Here is a 21,115-nt window from a genome sequence, read left to right as displayed (position 1 = left end):
ACACTTACCAGAAGGACCATCCATAGTCCCAGGAATGTGGTCGCCAGTCCTCTGGCCCAAGGCTGACTGTCACTTGGAAAACTTGAGTGTACATCATGTGTGCCACCATCCCCAAGAGACCTGGGAAGCAGGGATTAGAACAGGAATTTTTGTGCCAATATTTTTTGTCATTCCTGAGAGAGCTACTGCTGGAAGTGCTTTGAGAGCTCCAAAAAACTCTTTGTTGTACTTTTATGCCTCCCGTTCTACTGTGGAGGAGGGAGCTGCATGGGCAGAGGAAAGATGTGACTGAGAGCTCATTATTTTACATCATCCTGAATTCTCAATTGAAAGAGGAGTTGAAGGAAGAAAATCGTTGAAGAAAATGTTGAACAGTGAGCATCCCCACCAACCCTGCTCTGCAAACCAGGGCTGTGCCACCCCCAGTCACCTCCCAGCCCCTCACAGAAAGCTTCAGGGGAGAGAGAGAGGAGAGGAGAGAGGCTCCTGCAGGCACTGCAGACGCAATGTGTTCACACCAAACAACCATATTTGGTCCCAGCAGTTGTAGGATTTATGAATTTGAACACCCATAAACACTTGGAAGTTGCACAAGGGAGTGAAGTGAGCTTGGTTCTCCTGATGATGTGTGGTGAGGACACCACTGGGATGCTGTTAATGGTGCAGTGCTGGTGCTGCTTTTGTGACACTGTTATGGTTTACTGAGAGAACTGCACTGGGTGAGGATTAGACAGTGTCAGAGCCTCTAGTCTCTGTGATGTGAAAGAACAAGGCTGCAGGAAATCACTGGGTGAGTGGCCAGTGTGCTCCTCAGCTTAAACAGAAAAAACACCTGAACTTTGGATTTAAACATCTGAGGAAAATCAAACCCCACTTTTCAAGCAGTGGTGGTCAGGAGCAGCTCTGATGCTTGGGGAATTTTCTAGCTACAATAATTTGGGATGTTCCTTAGCACTTGAGCAGTGCAGGGCAATAATCCCCAGTGAGCTCTGGAAGGGAGAGAGGGTTGGGTCACCATATCCCAAATAGTTCTTGGACCTACAGGTGTCCAAAAGCCTCTTGTGCTGCAGCTCAAGGCACTTAGAAATACAATATTCTGCCACAGTGGGCACAGGGAGATCCCATCTATGACACTTTGCACTTTTGTCTCTGACCACCTGCTTTTTGCCATGGTTGCCCCTGCTGTACATGGAAGATCTTGATTTCCCTCCCCCAACCAATACCCAATTTTTGGCTCTCCTTTCCTGGTCACTTTGAGAACATGAAGCTCTCCATTATTCTCCCCTGACATGTGAATGATTCAGGGCAGGTCTGGGGGAGGGAAGCTGGGGAATGTCATGTTTGTGTTGTGGGCCTGTCAGGCAGGACCTTCAGCAAGACAAATGTCAGATTTGATACAAACAGCTGCAGAGGCTGAGAGGAGACACTGATGGAGGGAGCTGGGGGGATTTGCTCAGCTGCCTCGTGTTGGAGTGACACTGCACGGCTAGGAGGTGGAGAGAGCAATTCACTCCAGCAGAAATGAGATTTGGGCAGGGTGGGTGGCCTAATAGCAGCACAGCAAAGTGCTGCACACCTTGCTTGTTTCTGGCTGTATTTAATTTCCAGAACACACTGGGAGCTTGCTGAATCTTTAAATCAGTGGATTTTTCTTCAGCTGACAGTTGTGCCTTGATCTTAAGTTCGGGGTTTGCTGTTTCTGTGTGTTCTGTCAGTGACTTCTCAACCCTAATAACACATTCCAGCCTGCCCTGAGACCTGGTCACCAGCTTACCCTGGTCACTGTGAGCCAGCCTGTCCTGGTCACCCTGAGCCAGCCTATCCTGGTCACTCTGAGCCAGCCTGTCCTGGTCACCCTGAGCCAGCAGGAGGTTGGACACAGCCAGATGAGCCCCAGCAGGGCTGAGCTGCTCTGCCCTGTCACACAGACCCTGAGCAGGGATTCAGCCTGTGGGAGACTGAGGTGACACTGCCCTGGTCCAGGTGAGGAGGAGGTCACCACAAACACTGCAGATGTGGTGTTCTTTGCTTTCTGTGCCTGATGGCAGCGAGGGGAGGGGCTGGCTCTGCCCTGGCAGGGCTCTCGGTGGGGTTATGCCACAAAAAAACTATGGCAGAACAACACAAATCTTTTGTTGTTTTTGTTGTGCTGCTCCATTCACTTTTGGCTTGGTCTGTTTTAGCTGTGCCTCGCCAGGTTCACCATGGGGACACCCTCTGCTCCTTTTGCTGTACATTTAATGAGCTCAAATGAGCTGTCTGCAACACGAATCACCAAATGCTGTGTGCACAGCACCCTCTTTTCCCCCTGCTGCTGCTTTGGGCTGGGCAGGGAGGGCACAGTGCCTGTTTGGTGGTGGCAGGAATGGCAGAGATTAAGGAACTTTGGAGAGCTGGAGGTTAAGAAAAGTTGGAAAAGACAATATATTTTAAAGCATTTTCTGATATTTTTTTCTAGAAATGCTATTTGTGGAATATATCACGTTAATTAAAATGCTTTATTATAAATATTACATGCGAGACATATGTAAATTTTCTAATTTGTGTAAAGAGAGATACTAAAAGTGTGATGTGGTGGGGTATTTTTTAATGGCTCATAGGAGGTTAAGGAACAGCAATAAGTGACCACACTGCTGGGATATTTTTTCCTAACCTTTAGATGTTGAGCTATGAGAATGTGGATATCTCATTGCACTTTTACGAGGGAACTCAAGCATGAATTTAATGAGAAGTGTTATGCTCCAATGGAAAGTCCTCTTCATTACCTAATTTCTATTAAGCTATGTCATTATAAATATGCTAAGCTTAAATAAATATAGTTTTCTTCTTTCCTCTGATATTCCTGTCATTGAAAAGAACAGTGTGCTGGGGTTTGGGGTTTTATCCTTGTTTCAATTCCTCCATCATTTTTCCCTGTAAAATTTTGATGTTTATATTTGGACTATCTTGGCAATGTACTTAGGAAGAGGGAAGGCCAAAATAAAAATAGAAAGTTGTGTAGGAAAGAAAACTTCATCATTCTTACAAAACTTTAAAACTGCAGTTAATGGTGAAGGGAGAGAGGAACAGCATGGAAATAATTGAATGCTGAATAATTCCACATAGTTTGATATTGAAGTTCCAAATTATACCCAAAGCAGAAGAATATGCTTTGGCAGTTCTTATCAGATTTTTTGTCACTCAGCTCTACTTCTGACCTTTTCTTTTGTTATTATTTCACAATTTGCAGCTGTCCCTGAAGATACAAACTCCTTCCCAGGATCTACACTGCCTGTTGTAATGTCTTCCAGCCTGAAATGCAGCAGAATAAAATGCACTTTTATTGCAGTTCTTCCAGCCAGAGAGGTCCAGGCAGGACTGCTCACACAATCACCCTGGCTGTTTGTATAAATCCTGGTTTTTAGCCAGAAAATCTTCACAGGAGTGAAGGGGCACTTAAGTACATGGTTGGATGTCTTTTAGAGACCTGAATTCCTCAAGTTTATATGGTGAGGGGCCCCAAGTACAGACTGAGCATGAAAATAGCCCCAAACTGCTGTTTGGGAGATGTAAATGTCCCACATCACTCTTGGGATTGCTCCTCAGTGTCATTATCAGCAACCTTTTCATTCTCAAGTTTGTTAATCAACAACACCAGCTCCTTGCTTCGGTTTTCCAGCCTTCCCCTACTTTCAGGCTTCACACAGAAGAAAAAATTTCAGCGTTCCATGTTTTTAATTTTCCTCTGGAAAATGAGTGTGATGATGCTGCAAATGGAGCTGAGGCTGGAGCTGTGGTAATGGCTGTGCGGGCTGGGGAAGGATAATTACTGCATTGCTGCTGTGAAATCAGGAATGAGGATATTCACTTCTCCCTGGCAAGAGGCAGATTTATCATGCAGTCTTTGTGCCAAAGGAACAAAAAAATTACAGTGAAAAATTGCGATAGCTAAATGGGGATAAGAGAGTCTCGGAGCCGCCGGGTTTTATTCTCTCCAAGTTGTAGAATTTTGCCTGGTGGGGGTGAAAGGGGAAGGGGAGGTTCATACCTGAAAGCACAGTGAAGACAGCAGCAAAGGCATTTAACTTGAGCCCATCTATGACACTGCTTGAATGGAAGAGCTCGAGGCACATGAGGCTGAAGCCGACGACCAACAGCATGATGTACAACACCTCGGACACCACTGAGAGCCACAGCACACCTGAGGGCAAAGAGCAGCAACCAGGCATCACTGGGGGAATCATTTCCACAGGTTAAAGTTGGGGAAAGTTAATTGGGAAATCAGGATTATCTAGGAGGAATGGTGTATTAGGAATTTTTAAAAAAAGTTGGTTGGTTTTTAAGGTCGCCAGTTGTAATTTGGTTTTTAAAGATGTTTGTCACACCCACTGTGTATTAGGAAAAATGTCTTCATTGGAAGAGTTATTAAGCACAGTCTGCCCAGGGAAGTGGTGGAGTCACCATCCCTGGAAGTGTTCAGAAAACAAGGTGGCACTTCCCAGTGTGGCTTGGTGGGCATGGGGGCATTTGGTCAAAGGTTGGGCTTGATGACCTTGGTGGTCTTTTCCAACCTTAATGATTCTGTGAGTTTAAACTCAGCACACCACGACCCAAACTGAAAAACAGAAGTGGAGAATGAAGATGTGAAGGGTGGCAGGGGGGCTGAAGGCACTGCAGAAAGAACAAACTGTTGGTTGCTCCTGTCCAGCTTGGCTCAAGGACCTCTGTGGGTACAGGAGGAACCTCTTGGCTCCTCTGAGCCACAGCACAGCTCCCAGAACTCATTCTCCCTCCCTGTGCCACACGTGAGCTGAGCACAACCACCCCACACAGAGGTGATGGCACAGCATCCCTGACTGTCTGTGCACTGCTGGGAGCTGGACAGGCTGGGATGCCTCTTTTCCACAAAGAAAATGCTTTCAGTGTGGGTTTAAGTGCTTGTCCCAGCCTAGTGTTGGGGGCTGTTGTGAGGAACTGGTGTCCTGCAGGATGGCTGCTCTCACCTGGGCTGTTTGGATCCAACTCACAGAGCTGTGCCACTGGGAATGACACAGGAACTGCCAAGTTACAGCAGGGTGGGACAGATATTTGTGACGTGCTCAGCTGAGGAGCTGCAGATGCAAAACTGGGCCTGGCTTGTGCTGCCTCAGCTCCTGTGTACAACCCTGAGGGTCAGGGCTCTGCTTGAGCTGTGCAGGACTCAGGGGCAGAGCACAGCTCTGGCAGTGCCCAGCAGGGACTGAGCCACCCACAGGAGATGTCACGTTGGGGAATTCCAGCACAAAACCTCCAGCAGGATCTGCTGAGTCTTTAAAAGTCACCAAGCCATGGGGTAAATTGGAGAGGATGGGAACAGATGATAAGATTGAGTCCCTGCCCAATTTCCAATTGCTGTTTCAGCATGAGAATCTGCTCGAATTCTCCAGTACATTTGCTAACCTGATTGCTAGAGAATTCACCTGGAAACAATGAGCAGTGATGGAAAATTTCAGCCTAAGCAGTTGAAACATGGAAAGTTAAGCATCTGAAGACAATGGCTTATATTAGAAAATGTTAGCTGTAACCATAGAGACTGCTACAGGCTTCACTTATATTAATACCTTCTCTCCTCACTGTGAAGCACATGTGTGATAAAGCCTACAGTCCAGCTTATCAAACCAGATATGCAGTCTCACTTTAATCAAACATTTGAGGGTCTTCTTGGTGACCAGGCTGATCCCAGCTCATATTTTGTCTGGGAACTCATCTTTATAATTACATTTAATTAATATGTGCTATTTGTTGTTGCCACTGTAGCTGACCTTTTGAGTTCTTAAGCCATACTACAGAGATAGAAATAAATAAAGCTTTTAATTGCTCACAGAGGCTGTGTGTGCAATATTGCATCTATCAACAGCAAACAGCTGCTTATCTCACTCCTATTAGTCAATTTGGTATCAGGCAACTGGCACGCTCTTCCAAAAAGGAATGCAAGGGAGAGACAGCAAGGGTGTTGTTCTGAGATACTGCAGGATTTAGAAGGGATTTTGCCTCATTTTCTCCAACCAGCAGTTTCTATGACGAGAGAATGATGGAATGGTTTGAGTTTGGAAGAATTAGGTTGTGCAAACCTGACCCACAGACTGAGGCAGCAGAGAGCCCCAGCTAGTGAGTTCCAATTAATTTAGCCCAAACTTGAAGGATTAATGTACAGCACACCTGCCCAGGTGTTCATTGCCCTGTTTGAACTCTTGGGGACACCCACTGGTGGTGCCTGCAGTGCTGTGACAGTGTCTGCAGCTCACCACTGGGCTGTGGCTCCATCTCTGCTTCCCTGGGGGAGCAGCTGGCTCCAGGCTTGGGCTCAGAGAGCTGCAGGCCTTGGGGTGACATCAGGCTGGTGGGGCTCAGCTTTAGGGCCTCTTCTCTTGGATGTTTTTATCAGTGACCTGGACACACTTAAAACAGTTTGCTGGTGATCCCAAATCAGGAGGAGGCCCTGAGTCCCTTGAGAGTGGAGGATCCTTAGAGAGATCTTGGTGGATCTGAGTGCATCACTGACCACATGAAACCTACCAAGGACAAATGCTGGGCTCTGCTCCTGGGACAGGATAATCCCGGGTTTATCTACAGAGAGGGGAGCAAAGCTGGAGTGCACCCCTGCAGGAGGGGTTGGGGTTTGGCTGGTGCTTTGGGGGTTCAGGTGATACCAACACACCCACCCTTGCCCACCTGTGACCCAGACTGAAGCTGGTGCTGCAGACAGCAGGGCAGGGAGCAGGGTAGAGCAGGGAGTGGGAGGTGCACATGTCTCCACCAGGTCAGTGTGGCCATTGTGAGAGGAGCCCTGAGCACCTTCAGGGTGACAGGAGGGCTCTGGGAGCTGAGCCTGCAGGGCCTGGGGGCCCAGCTGGTGTCCTTTACCCTCCAAAGGAAGGAGAAGGGAACAGGAGGGAGGAACACCTGCCTGTGTGGCTGGTGTCACTGTCACAGGGAGTGATTTGGCTTCCCTCACCACAGGGCTGGGATAAGAGTGGTTTTGCCAGCAGGGTAACCTTGCAAGGAGATGATGAAAAGCTCAATGAGACGTGAGTTTTGCTCTCCTGTAAAACCTTTTTTCTGATGAGACACAAAGGCTGGGTGAGTTTGCTGTGGGAGGCATAGTCAATTACTACTTTTTTTGGGGTCCTGTTCATATCTACAAAGGAATTCTCTTGTCTTATTTCATGGTGTAACTGAATACCTGCTCTGTGTCTTTTTTTAGTGCATCTAATGTGGGGAAAGGCGAGTCCCACATGCAGTGTTTGCATAGTTCTGAGTATGTCCTGTCCTGCCTGCTCTGATTTTGAATTTCATCTGAAATAATAACACCCAGAAAATGCAACCTGTATCTGAATTTTGCATTTTCCCGTGGCTGCCTGAAGCAGAACAGTTGCTTCAGGTTATTAATTCAGGAGACAGAGTCTTTCTGTTCTGGGCTGATGGTGATCTCCCACTGCTCCTCTCTCAACATGAGATTCATGAGGCAGTCACTTGGCATCACTTCCACTCACAATCTCTCACAGCCTCCTTCCTGCAAAGTAGAGAGCTCCTTCTCTTGAGGGGACCTCAGTCATTCCAGGTGACAGGGAAGAAGCTCTCCAGGGAATCTTTCTCTTTTCCAATCTTCTCTGCTGTCACCTTTTCTGTCTGTCTGACTCCCCTCCAGCCTGTGTCCTCTGCCCCAGGGATCTGTCTAGCCTAACACAGCTTTTATGAAAAATCTTTCCTTCAGAAGAGTCAATACTTGGTTCACTCAGAGAGTCCTACCTGGATGGTCTGTAAGTGAGGATTTTTATTCTCAGAAATCAGCAGATGCCTCTCATCTTTTGGTCTTTGTCCTGTTTATACATTTCCCTTGCCTGTGCAGGGCAGGGGCTGGGAAGGAGCTCAGCTGGGATGTGCCACTGTGCCAAGGACATTGCAATGTGAGACCTCCAGGGAAGGAGAGTCTTTGACTTGAAAGCAGAACTGAGCCCAAACTGATTTGATTTGCACTCCCTCACACACGTTCTCACGAGGTGGGTATGTGCAAGGAGCCCACCCAGCATGCAAGCACCAGGACATGATGTATTCAGCCCATCTGCCCAGGATTCCCTGCAATAATGCAGAGGATGGCAGCTGTCAAGTCCTCCTCACGGCTGCTGGGCTTTTTTTAGGAGAGAGAAAACGTGCTGGGTTTGCTTGTTCCCTTCTGTCCTGGCTGGGAGCTGCCAGGGCTCTGTCTGTCTCACTGTCCTGTCCTGTCTCTGTGGCACATCAGGAGTTCCCTGTTGTCCTTTTCTTCCACCCTGGTGTCTGCCCAGCTGCAGGGAGGTGGGCACTGGGCTCGGGATGGCCTCTGACATTGGTACCATCAGCACCTCCTGTCTGAACACACCTTTTCCTGTCGTTTTTGTCTCTGGTGCTCTTCCAGCAGCCAGGCTGGCACTCCTCAGCAGTGCTGCTGGCAGTGGCAGAGCTCCTCCTGTGTGCTGTGGGACACTCTGGATCTTTGCTCAACCCCACAGGTATCATATCATGCTGTATGGCACAGCAGGGATTGCTCTGGGAGGCTTTTCCTGGAGGCAAAGGGGTCACCAGTTCAGGACAACCTCCCTGGGAAGCCAAATCCCTCGAAGTACAGGACCTGGGCTCAGCTGCTTGCCCAGAATTTGAGATTAAAAAGCTGGGACTCCCCAAAAGATTTCACACAAATCAACTTATATCATAGGGCTCCTGTGTCAGAGGGAATCATAGCACCTTCATGGCATCTGATCTCAAGGCAGGAAGAAGATCAGAGCAGTAGATGGGACATGAAAGAACTCTGAGCTTTGTGATTTCCTCCTCAATGTGTGAGAGGCTGTCTTCTCTGTGGAGTTCATGGTGAGGAGCACCAGTGCCACCTCCCCAAGGACTTAGCCCCTGCAGCAGCATTTGACATGCCTAGGAAATGAAATTTCCAGCACTCGCCAGTGAAGTGAACATAGTCTTCTTATTCTGTGACTGAGAGGAGAGCTGCTACCCACAAGAGCACTGGGATTTTAGGGACTCAAGTGCTTCATGAACCCTCTGACAAGATCAGTCCCGTGCCTTCCTGTCAGACAGCAGAGAATATCCATATTGATAATGAAGGATATCCATAGATCTGAGAGCATCTCTGCAAAAGCTGGTGATCAACTTCAGTGCATCTGCCTGAGCCAACCTGTCAGCAAAAGCATGTTGCAGACAGTCCTGAGTGGCTGAAACAAATGGAATATTTTTCCTGACCCTGAGATAAAGAAGCTTTACCTCAGCCTGCAGTGAGTCTCACCAAGTTGTTCACAGAAGCAGAAATGATTTCAGGTCAGCCCTGACCACCGAGGGAAGCACTGTGATAGGCCATGCTGTCATTCCCAGCACAGAGCACTGAGCCAGGAGCTCCAGAGCTGAAACAGGGCTTCTGATAGAAGTCACAGGAATGCTGCTTGGAAGAGGTCGAGGCATTCAGTGAGTTCTTGATGAAGGAACCCAAAGAACAGTGTTGTTAATGACTTCCAGGAGGTTTGAGCTGGTTTTGATTGCTTGAATCTCGAAGTTCATTCCTTGTTCAAATCCACTGCTGTTTCCTGACACAACAACAGCTGCTGATTCCATCTTTTCCATGAGGGAGCTCTGGTTAAGCTGAGCCATGGCAAGCCTGGCACGTTCTGCTGTCCTCTTTCCCCACAACAGGCCAAGATGATTCTTGTGTTGCATTATTAAAACCTTTCTCAGGCTTGTTAGCAATTTGGATTGGAACACCAAGAACTTGGATAACACCTGACTGGGATTATGTGCAGGAGGATAAAGAAGCATTTGCTGCTGTTTCTGGACCCCCAAACTTCCATAATTTCAATTACTGTTGAGTTTTTGAGATTAATGCAGCCAACAAACCATTTCTGGAGAGTCTAAATCACATCCATGCCTCCTACCACCTACAGTCACATGCAGCCATGGAGTTTGATGCATACTTGTCAAATCAGAGAAGTTGGGGTTTGGTGCCAGCTCACTATGCCAACGGGATCTGATGCCAGATTTGGAGGTCCTGTCTCCAGATGAAATGATGAAATCCTCTCCTGGGTGCTCCTTCAGACTGGCCAGGCCATGAAAATGACTGTCAAAGACCCAGTGTTGGTGCACATTCTCATGACAATTCTGAAGAGGTGGCCAACAGAGGAATTGCTGGGTGAGTTCAAAGCATTTTGAATCCATAAACATGAGCTGTTTGCTCTTAGAGGATTTCTTCAGGGAAAATCATATTGTTATTCCTGAAGGATGTTGCTGAATCATGTTAACCATGTAACATCCAGCATAGGCAGGGATTGTGTGACTGGAAGTGTCTGTCCTGCATTTTGGAGAGTGGCTTGGAAATTATCCAGCATAAATAAACCCAGAAATGAATGTATTACCTGCCATGCTGTGTGACACTGCCTGCTGGAAGCCCAGCCTTCCTGAGCAGTGCCCAGGAAGAAATGGTCCAGAACCTGTATTGATTTCTTAGGGTCTTTCAGACAGAAAATTAGCTCCCTAATTGGGGCAGGCTGATCTTCAGAGTGCCTCAGTGGGAATTCATGCTCCTCAGGAACACCCACTGCCTCAGCCTGTGCTCCCTGAGGATCTGTGGCTGCTGCACTCCAGCCCTTCCAGCCCATCCCAGCCCTTCCCAGAGCAGAGCTGCCCTGCAGGGCTCAGGGTCTGCCCAGAGCAGCCCCAGCTGAGCTGTCACACTCTGCCACACTGTCCCCAGCAGGGGATCAGGCTGGACTGTGCTGCAGGCAGCCAGAGAGCTCTGGAGAGGGTCAGGGTTCCTCACAGGTCAGTGTCACACGTGTGCCCTGATGGGCAGGGTCTGTCTGAGCTGCAGTGGGACACCAGCTCCTCTGCCAGCTCAGCCTTGACCCAGCTGAGAATGTCTGACACAGGCAGGCAGAGGCTTTGGGGGGCTTTCTGCATCCCAGTTCATCATCTGATAACAACCCTTTCTATCTGCTCAGAGCAGTGGAGCTGAGCACAGTGAGCTCCTAAATAGCCATTGAGGTTCTCGTGCCTGACTGAGGTGACATCCAGAGCGTGGCACTCGCAGGACAAACCAGTGCTGCATTGTAGGGCAGCTGAGGGGACATCAGTGTCCTAGCAGTGCTGTCCTGGGGAGGGTGGAACCTTCTCACCCCCCATTGGCATCTGCCAACCCAGACACTGCTGCTGTTACCTGGGGGAAGAAGTGACCTTTGTTGTCCCCAAGATTCCTGAACTGCCATAAGACATAGGGAAACACCAAGGGGCTGTGACAAGTCAACTAGAGAAATGTTCTCCCATGTGGGAGGAAAAGAATCAAGTGTGAGGGCAAGCCCTGCTCTGGGTGGTGTGACCATACATGGAGGAGGACCTGGCAGAGGTGCTATTTCTTCTTTTTGCAAAAACATTTCATTCCTGTCCTAGGTCTCCATTCATGGTACAGAAGGCAGGGAGATGGGGGAGTTGTTACCCTTGCTCATGTCAGCAGCAACAAAAAGTTCTGCTCATGGATCCCCTGGTCTGTTTTTGCTGTCCTTGTGTTTCTTGACTCCATTGCTCTGCTTTTTCAGGCTTAGTGACAATGTTGGAGTTGATGCCTGGATCTCACTTAAATCTCTCCTCTTCACAAGAGAGAAGAGAGGAAAGAATAAGGCAAATGGGCAAACACTGAGAAGTGTTGTGGATATTGTTTGGGAAGAGCAGGAGGGAGCTTTGTGTAAATCTCTCTCTTCCAGTGCCACTCAGATGGGTTTAGTCATTTGCTCCTCTCTGCTACTCCAATACTGGGAATTACAGGGCAGAAATACTGGAGTGATCAGTGACAAATGGTGGAAGGGATGAGCCCTGAGCATGCTGTTGTGGCTGGCAGCAGGGCTGGGCACTGCTGCTTCCTGCGTCACAGCAGAGCTCACCATCTGCCCGCTGCTCTTGAGCTGCAGAGTGACAACACTGCCAGACACAGACCACAGAGCCACCAGAGCCAAGGGAAGCTTTGTGACCCCAAATGTCACCTGAGGTACCTAAAGCTACCTGTTACTGTAAAAAATCAGGTGGTCAGGATGGACAAAGGGCCAGCATCCTGACAAGAGATTGCTTTGCAGAGCGTGAGAAACCAGATGAGAAATGCCTGACACTGCTGAGGGGAGAGAGGAAAAGCCATGTTCTGGTTTTGTTTAGCTTTAGCTCTTCATTAGGTCCTTTATTTTGGAACGTGAGGTGGAGCTGTGACTCATGAAATGATTCTCTTCTGTGTGATGAGGTGTTTTGTGTGACTTTTGATGGTTCTGGCATGGAGCAGATTGAATCCTGTGTCTGATCCTGAGCAGTCTGTGGGATATCTTTGTATCCATATTCTCTTTCTCCTCTTGTAGTAGTAATATAATGAGTAGAGCAATAGAGTGGAAAAGATGATGATAAAAATACTTTAAATCAGGACTATTCCATATACCTGACTAAATATTTTTGGGCTCAATGTTTTCCTTTGGAGACCTACAGTGCAGAGCCTGTGATGCACTTCCACCCTCAGCACTGGGCTGGGAAATGAGTGATGCTCATTTCCATTGTTCCCCATGTCTTTGGCATCAAAAGTGTGAAAAGCAAGACTGTCTCATCTTTTAGGAATCAGGAATTTAGCTTGGATTCTGCTATTAAGCATAGTTTAATCTTTGTATGTCTAATTGCCTTTTAAAATGAACTTGAGTGATTCATAACAGATGTGTAAGAAAACACAGATAAAATACAAACACATTTTTTTCCTACATGCTTAATCATAGCTTTCCTATGAGAAGTGCACAGGTCCTTGTCTGTGTGGGTATGGCTTTACTCTGTTGCAGATATATGAAGAATAATGCAATGGGAAGTATTAAAAAAAATATAGAGACTGTTTTGGAAAGTGTACAGTTCTTGTGGGAGACCCAGTTACATTTCTTTTTACTGATGCAGGTCTCTAAGTGCTCCTCTTAGAAAATTGATCCTCTGTTTTTCTTCTTGGGAACATCTCCCCAGCACATAAAAAAGGAGGTTTGTTTTTTAACTTGGCTGTTACAAGTCTCGTTTGTCTCTTTTCCAGCCTAAAATCTGCTCTGCGTTGTCCTTCTCATACAAACAAGTATTTCCCTATTTTTGGCCATAAATGTCACTCTTCTCTCTATGCCTTTAAATTTTATTGTAAGTTCTTTGAGCTGGGGCTGGCAGGGGAGGGATGAGAGGTGTTCACAGGTGGGTACATTCTGAGTGCTTGCAGTGGCATGGTGACTTTTTTGTTTTGTTCTTTATTTCCTACGATGATCCTAATATTTCTTTTCATCTTAATCTCTGCAGAGCAGTGAATTAATGTTTTCATAGAAGTGTCTGTCATCGCTCCAAGAACTCTATCCTGAGGGGAAAAAGCTAATTCAGAACCCATCACTATATATGTAAAGGTAGGATGACTCCTCATGTTCCTCACTTGGCATTTATCAACACTGATCATTATCTGCCATTTGCTCTCAGTCACTCAGTGACTGAGCAGGGTTTGAGCACTGAGCACTTCACAGGCCTGCAGTATATCCAGTGGTTTCAAGGTTTTCAAGCTTCAGCTGCCCTTTTAGCTGAAAATTTGAATGTATTTTAATTAGCTCTTGCTTTTCTTGGGTTCCCTCCTTCACAACTTCTAAAAACACTTTTATTGCTTCTGAAGGATGCTGACTCTGTTAGTCACCCATACAAGGGATCTCTTGCTAATATTTTGAATCCAGGTCAGGAGAAGGTCAAGAGCAACAAGTTACCCACCAATTTCTCCATGCTCATATTCAAATTTTGTCTCTGCATCACACACAGTGGTTTTTTGTTTGTGCACAGGGTTTTCTAGTCAGCTCCTGCATTTTGTTTTCTGTCCTTCCACATTCTCTGCTATCAAGTTTAACCCTGCTTTCTCTGAAGCTGTCCCAGGGGGTGATCACTAACACAATTCTGCATTTTTTATCTGAACATGGAATCTATCCACAGAGATTGTGTTGCTCATTAATGACATTACCTTGTTATTCTGATTCAGCTTTAGTACATGACATCTGCTTTGTCTTTCAGTGTAATCAGCACCAAGACGTTATTGTCCCTCTAATTATCTTTCCCCCATCAAATTTCTGCAACACCTATTATGTCAGAATCCATTAAAATCAGGCATCTAGTTTTTCTCTTCTCATTAATTGCTGTTGGAGTGCTGGTTTAGGAGCTTGTACAGAATTGGCTTAGCTTTCCCTTCTTTCTGTGCTGTGTTTAGGTGAGATTTGATTTGTTTACTTGCTGTTTGCCATGTGCTGCTTTAGCTCTGCCAGCCACTTTTTAGGCAATACAGAATTTTTATTGCTTCATCTCTCCAGGATGCAGCATCACTGTGCAGAGGACAAGCAGAAGGCACCTCCTACCCCTGCCAGGACAGTCTCTGATTTAAAAAGCCTCCCTGTAAGATTTTGGACTGTTCCATGTTCACTAGCCATGAGCATTTTCCTTCTGCAGGGTTTTGCCTTGCCTCAAGCTCTGGAAAGTTTTGTTTATTTGGTGCATGTGAGTTTCTCAATAGGTAGGAAGCAGTGCAATACAAACAGTTGCTGATGTGTGGCTGCTTTGCCATTCCTCATGGGATTTATTCCACCAAGTGAGGTCCTATGGAGCATTGGGGTAACCTAGAGCAGGCTGTGGGGAGTTTTTCCTGACTCCTGTCCTGTGTTTGTGTGGCCTTTGAGTCTATTCCTGAAGCACCTTCCCCTCAGGCTCCTCAGCCACAGCCCCTCATTTCCATGCTGTGGGCACTCCAGGAGCTTGGGAAGTGTCTGAGCCACAGCCTCCATGGGCACCATCCCAAAAACTGCCCTGGGCACCACATTTCCTGCAAAGGGTCGCTCTTCGCCAGCACCAGGGCTGCTTCCAGCTGATTTTCCTTGCACAAGGAGCTGCTCAGGACTCACCCTGCAGCTCTCCCTGTGGCTGGGATGCATTTGGAGAAGGATGCAGGAGTTGGGATCCCCACCCAGCCCCAGGCAGTGGAGGAACACCTGTGGGTGTGTCCAGCTGTGGTGTTCTCGAGGCACTGAAGCCATTTGTCAGATCATTTGATGGAGCCTTTTGCTTTCCACTGTGGTGCCATGGTTTCCAGATGTCATTTTTGGCCTTGGTTTCTTCCTTTTGGCTGTATCCTCCATGGCCTCTTGGGAGTTCTGCTGGGCACAGATGTGAAGCCATGGGGATGAGGAGCTGGAAGGTGCCCTGGGAGGAGGAGAGTGGAGCTGGGAAGGTCCCAGCCTCAGTGTTCTGGTGTGCCACCACAACAGGACATCAATGTCCCTCACTGAATAGGTCACCCTTTGCTTCCTCAGGCAGCAAAATGCTCAGCAGGAGCAAGACTTTGGTTAAGTTGTGTGGAGAAGATCCCAGAAGCAGCTGAGAACTGAAATATCAGGTCCAGCCTACTCTGACAGTTCCCTTCCAACTCCTTTTGGAAATATTTGCTGTCTTACTGCTCACGTCTGTAATGATAATTAGAGCACACTTCGTGGGCCCAACAGCTGCTCTGTGAGAGCTCATTAAAAGTCCAGGCCACTGTAACCAGCTATTGCTCTATCATTTTTATCAATAGCAAATGTAAACTGTCATAAAAAATGTTTTTTTTTTTTCCTAGTTAATATCTCCCATCATGAAGCTGATTTTGTTAAGCAGATTTGGCACTAAGAACCAGCAACAGCTAATAAATTCAATGTTAGGCTTATGAGGTTCTGACAGATTGCTGGCAGCTGCCTTAAATGCAGGAAAAAGCTCTCCTAGTGTGGGTTGGAAATGCTTATTTATACCATACTGTGGGTCTGTTTGCCCCAAATTTTGCTGCCTCCTTTTAGTAGATGTCATTGGTGAGATATATGAAAAGGGTATAATAACTGATCAGAGATACAGTTTCCAGCTCCCCTGGAGATCAGCACTAATGCATAAAGATAGGGAGCTCAACCATAAACTATTAGATTTTTACTGTAAGAGTTTTCATTTATGGATGCATTTATGAATTCAAGGTTTGTGGTAGGGATGTGACTAGACCTCAGCATAGACAGTTTTATTTACTGTGAGTTTTTATGATAGCTTTTTTTTCTATATTCAGAAGATTTTAAATACTGTGGATGAGTTGAATACCACCTTGCTGTTAATTGGTGATGGAGCCAAGCAGAGATGGGCTGTCCAACTACACTCAGTTGGTTCTTAGAATATCTTAAAGATGATTTTCTCAGAAGCAGACACAGGCTACAAGAGCCTGTGTTTAGCTTAGAAGTGGTCAGACAGGGATCCTCTTTGGATCAGGGAAAACCAGCTAAAAGGAAAACTTTGGAAAACTGCTCATCTGCAGTAATGGAGCTTGTATTGCAGAGGCATTTCAGATAAACAAAATTACAGAGGCATTTCAGATAAACAACCACTTTTTGGCAGTAAGTGATGCTAAGAATATGTACAGAAACTGAATAAATTTCAGTCTCATTGTGAAGGTAAGTATAGTCCTAAATTTCCCAGTTACACAATTGCCTGTGAAAACCACAGTGTTTGAACTGAACTCAAATTTGCAGTTCACTGTATTTCATCCTTTCTCATTTACCTGGAAAAAGAATCAAGGGTCTGTCCTAGGACTGGGTGAGGCTGGGCAGCTGATAAGCCTCTCACCAATAAAGTCAATGCTGAGTGAGACAATGAAACAATTAAAGGAATCAGAAGTTCTTTCTAACTGGAAAAGAGGATACTAAGTCAAGAAATCAAAGATTTCTTCAGTGAAAGTAAATTGAGCATCAATTTCCTCTTCACATGTGGTGAAAGTATCTCTGGAGAGTGCAAGACTGATGGTGAAATTTGCAGATTAACTGTGTTGCAGTGTCCAACTTGATCTACAGTTGTGGAATTTATCCTGGTTTTGTTTATGAGTCTAATGGTCAGCACTTTCCATCTCTGACAAAGCATTCCCCTCTCTTTCTGTCAATATGCCTTACAACTCCATGGAAAGACTTCTGAAATAGAATTTTCTTTATAACACTACACAGAAAGAGCCTTCCTTCCTCAAAAAAGAAAAATAGAATAGTCTAGAAATACGCACTGACATCATGCAGCAACTCTAAAATTCTCCTGGAAAAAAAAAAATGCTGACAGCATTTCACACAACCAAAAGAAATCCTAAAAGTAAAGCACTAAATGCTGTTTTGGAAAGTGTGTGGGTGATGCCACCAAGCATTCTGCACCATGATGAGGTTGCACAGAAAGGGGATGAAGCAGAAAACCACCCCAGTGCCTTTCCAGCAGGCACCTTGTGCTTGCTCTGGTCAGTCTGCTGGAGGTCCCAAAGCCCTTGGGCAGGGAAAGGCAAGGAGTTCCCACTGCCCAGGCTGCCTCTCCAGCTCCTCTTGCACCTTATCCCTGTCCATTATCTCTCCTCTCCTGTGTCTTCCCTTCAGGCTGCACTCTGCTCTCATCCTGGTCCAGAATCTGCAGAACTTTGCTCTCCTTGCTGCCATTCTGGGAGCTGCACTGGAAAGGACAAAATTCCCCACTGTATTACAGGAAAGTGCAGCTTTCAGACGTGAGCAGTGCTCATGCACAGGACTCTCTCTGCCCTGCTCCCGAGCCCTTTGTGATGATTTCTAGCACAGAGTTTGTTTTCTGGTGGCTGCAGAGTGTTGAGCTGCTGGTTTCATAAGAGCCTTTGTGCCCCAAGGTCCCACTGGTGTGTGTGAGATTCAACTTGGGGCCCATTAGCCACGCTAATCCCAGCCTTGTTCTTCCCTTATGTGCATAATTTATTTGGCTTTGCTTACAATGAATTTCACAGAGGCTCTGTTTCTCTCCCTGCAATACCCCCCTGCTTTATTAGCAGTAATTGCCTTTCTTCCCGTTTTCCAGCGGATCAGCAGTTCAGGCAAATTAAGGACAATTGTTCCTTGCACCACTTGCTGCCGCTCTGCCAGGCCTGAGGAAAGCACCCTGTGCCCAAAAATCTGGGGATCATCTCAAGTGATCCAACAAAATATATGGGGCACCTTGTCAGCTGTGGGCAGCTGGGGCCACGATGGGCTCAGTTCACTTTAATTGAACTCTACATGTTTTTTTTTCCTTATAGATTTTGCAATGTGGGGTAAATTTCTTCTGAGAATGAAACAAATCTCATTAATTAATTAATTAATTAGACTCCAATACCTGGGTGAGGAAAATGCTTGCAGCCTGCTTCTGTGCACTTGAATGAATAACTTTTCACAAGGGTAAACCACCCAAAGAAACATCGGGATGATTCCCTCTCACAAAGAGACATTTGGTACTGTGACTGCATTTTCCTGACCATAAATGTCTTCATGGCCCGAGGAGACCATGCAGCATTTCCTCCCTCACCAGAGGAAGAAGGGAAATGTCTGTCTTGCAATAGAAATCTTCATTATTCTTGAAAGAAAAAACCCCATCTGAGTTAGGATCAAATACATGACAGACCTGCACAGAGTGAGCAAACAGCTGTCAGAAACGCTGGTTTTTGTTCCAGCTGCTGTGTGTGGTGGGGATGACATGCAGGTCTCTGTGTGCTGAGGAAGTCATGCTTCCCCTGGCACTCAGGCACGACAACACACAACACTGATGCAATTGTAAAATGGAATAAAGCCTTGGCTGCATGTCTTACCTTTTTCAGAAGCCGGGGCAAGGTCAATAAAACTTCGGCATTTTTCACCTTTAAAAGAAAAGGATTATTTTAGGAGACAGCAGTTGGTTGGTGTTGCTGTGCCTGCTCTCTCTGGCTGGGGTTGCTGCCCTCACTCCTCCCCAGGCTCTGCAGGACCATGGAGCTGTCTCACCCTGGCACAGACATTTCCCTGTGCCTCCATCCTGCCCAAACCTGCTGTGCTCGAGGGCTGGACTGCCCTTGGGATCACAGTCCCTTCATCAGGAGAGTGGGTTACAGGGAGGGGAAGAAACCATTCTTTATGGCTGAGTCCCTGCTGGGTCAGTGCTGCTTTCCCAAGGCCAGGAACAGTGCTGGGCTCCAGATGGAGTGACACAGGGAGAAACACCTCAGAAGAGTGGCACTGGGGGACACAGGACTCTGTCACTAACACTTGTGCCTCCTTCTTCTCATCATCAGCTAATTCCCTGTGTCCCAGCAGTGACTGACCCTCCCAGTGCTGGGGAGCACTGCCCTGGGCACAGAAATCTCCATACATAGCTGTGACATGTGTGACGAGGACAGGCAAACCCTGAAGCACAAAGGAGCTAAGCAATCATATAAACATTTTAAAAAATGTTTAAAAAGCAGGTGAATGTCTTGCTCTGAGCCTCACAGTCTGTGCCAATCCCTGTGCTCCACTGTGAATTAAACTCTCTCTGTTAGAGATCCACCTCTGGTTTTGCAGGAATTCTTGAGAAGCTTCTAAACAGGGAATGTATCTTAGGGTGGATGCTTTGATCTCTCTTTTTACTCCTTCATTTAATCTATGGCCATAAAATAATTCCTCTGCCCTTCGTGTTTCCATCCACCATGTGTGTGTTTTCCTGGACACGATGTGCTCCAGGGTGCCCTGGTGTGTCTGCCAGAGGTCATGGAAGAGAATCCATTTTGCCCTTTAAGACTTCAATTGATGCAAAGGCATCTGTAGGACTAGGTTGGGTTTTTTTATTAGCTTTGCTCATTTTTAATTGCAAAGTTCAGAAGACTAATTTAGGAAAGGTGAGCCATTAAAAAAGAATAAACAGTGAAATGCCACAGTGATGCTGAAGTCAATGTGTAATTTTTTCTTACTTGTAATTAAGTATATGTAAAAACCAATAGAAAGTGTTCATCTCTCTGGTGTCTTTGTTGGCAGGATTGAGATAAATGTAATAATTCAAATGATAGCTGTGCTGACATAAGAATCTATTATTATAATGCTATTATTACTACTTTTTATTTACTTTTTGCAGTTTTAAATCTATGCGAAATACACTGGGAGGTGATGTGTACATAGTCCATAGTCTATGTATAAGTAGCTAAAAAAGAAAAGGGTCACTTGACATTGCAATGAACATTTTGATATGTCCAGGGGAAGGATTTCTACTCTGTGAATCCAGAGGAGAGCCAAGAAAAGGAAGTGACACTTGGCTGATCAAAGCTCCATCCCTGTTTCCAAAGGGGGGGGCAGGGCAGGCTGGATCTGAGCAGAAGGAATATCAGGTGAGTGAGTCATTAAATTTTGGGGCAGATGGAAAGATAACTGATGGATCACAGAAATTACCAGCCCTGCACATTTCCTGTTCAGAGCAGGGCCATGACTTTTCCCACCCAAATCCTGAAATGCTTCAAGGATGGTGATGCTCATCCTTTAGTGACTCAAAGATGGAGTTTCTCCCCACTCTGGTCCACTTCTGAAGAAGTGTTTCCTTATACCCAACCCAAACTTCTCTGGCTGCTCTGGCCCCTTTGTAGTCATCTTTCTCAATTTGCAGGGACATGAACAAGCCCAGCTCCCCCAAGTTCTTTACTTTAGGCTCCTGACCAAGAAATCCAGATAAATAAATGGACTATAAAAGATACTAAGGTGCAAGTACGAAACATTCTTATCCAGAGCCTTGGAGTTTTAGGGAATGAGGTTTTTTCAGGAATTGTATTGACATAAAATCAAGTGAATATAGGGGGAGTGACCTCTAGGTTTGGACTTGATATAAGCAGATTAAGCAGGATTTTTCATTCTAGCCATATGGATCTGTGGTTTGGGTCTGTTTTTTGTGGTGTTTTGTTTGGTTTTTTCCCAGATGCAAGGTATTACTTTTATCACAGTTTTATTTGAACCTGACTTCAAGCTAACTGGCTATCACTGACCATCCCTCACCTGTGTTACACTGAATCCAAAGCCATATTACTGGAAGCCTTTAACAAATATTTGACTCTCCAGCCTGTTATCCCAAGGCAGCCAAAGGGGAATGACATTCACTGCTATGAAACCTGTGCAGGCTGCTCTGAGAGCTGGGGATGCCTGTCAGAGGCTGGCAAGGGACAGAGTTTCTCTGAGTCACCAGTGTGTCTGGCTGCAGGTGCCTGGGCTGCAGGACAGGGTGCAGAGGGTGGCTACTGGGAGCAATGTGCATCCTCCTCTCC

The 21,115-nt window shown here is 46.3% G+C and overlaps 1 protein-coding gene across 2 annotated transcripts in view; it reads right to left on the bottom strand.

Moving 5' to 3' along the window:
• GSG1L (GSG1 like) overlaps positions 1–21,115 on the bottom strand; it is a 53,567-nt gene that overhangs the window by 18,118 nt on the left and 14,334 nt on the right. For both annotated transcript variants that reach the window (XM_085074929.1, XM_085074928.1), the window contains exons 2-4: positions 18,671–18,718; positions 4,028–4,180; positions 9–120 (exon numbers count right to left, since the gene is read on the bottom strand). In XM_085074929.1, coding sequence (XP_084931055.1) covers positions 9–120; positions 4,028–4,180; positions 18,671–18,718 — 313 coding nt within the window. The remainder of the gene's footprint in view (positions 1–8; positions 121–4,027; positions 4,181–18,670; positions 18,719–21,115) is intronic.

The sequence above is a fragment of the Lichenostomus cassidix genome, chromosome 14 (genome assembly GCF_008360975.1).
Source record: "Lichenostomus cassidix isolate B80296 chromosome 14, HeHo_3.0, whole genome shotgun sequence".
NCBI lineage: Eukaryota > Metazoa > Chordata > Aves > Passeriformes > Meliphagidae > Lichenostomus > Lichenostomus cassidix.
This window is presented reverse-complemented; position numbering and strand designations above follow the sequence as displayed.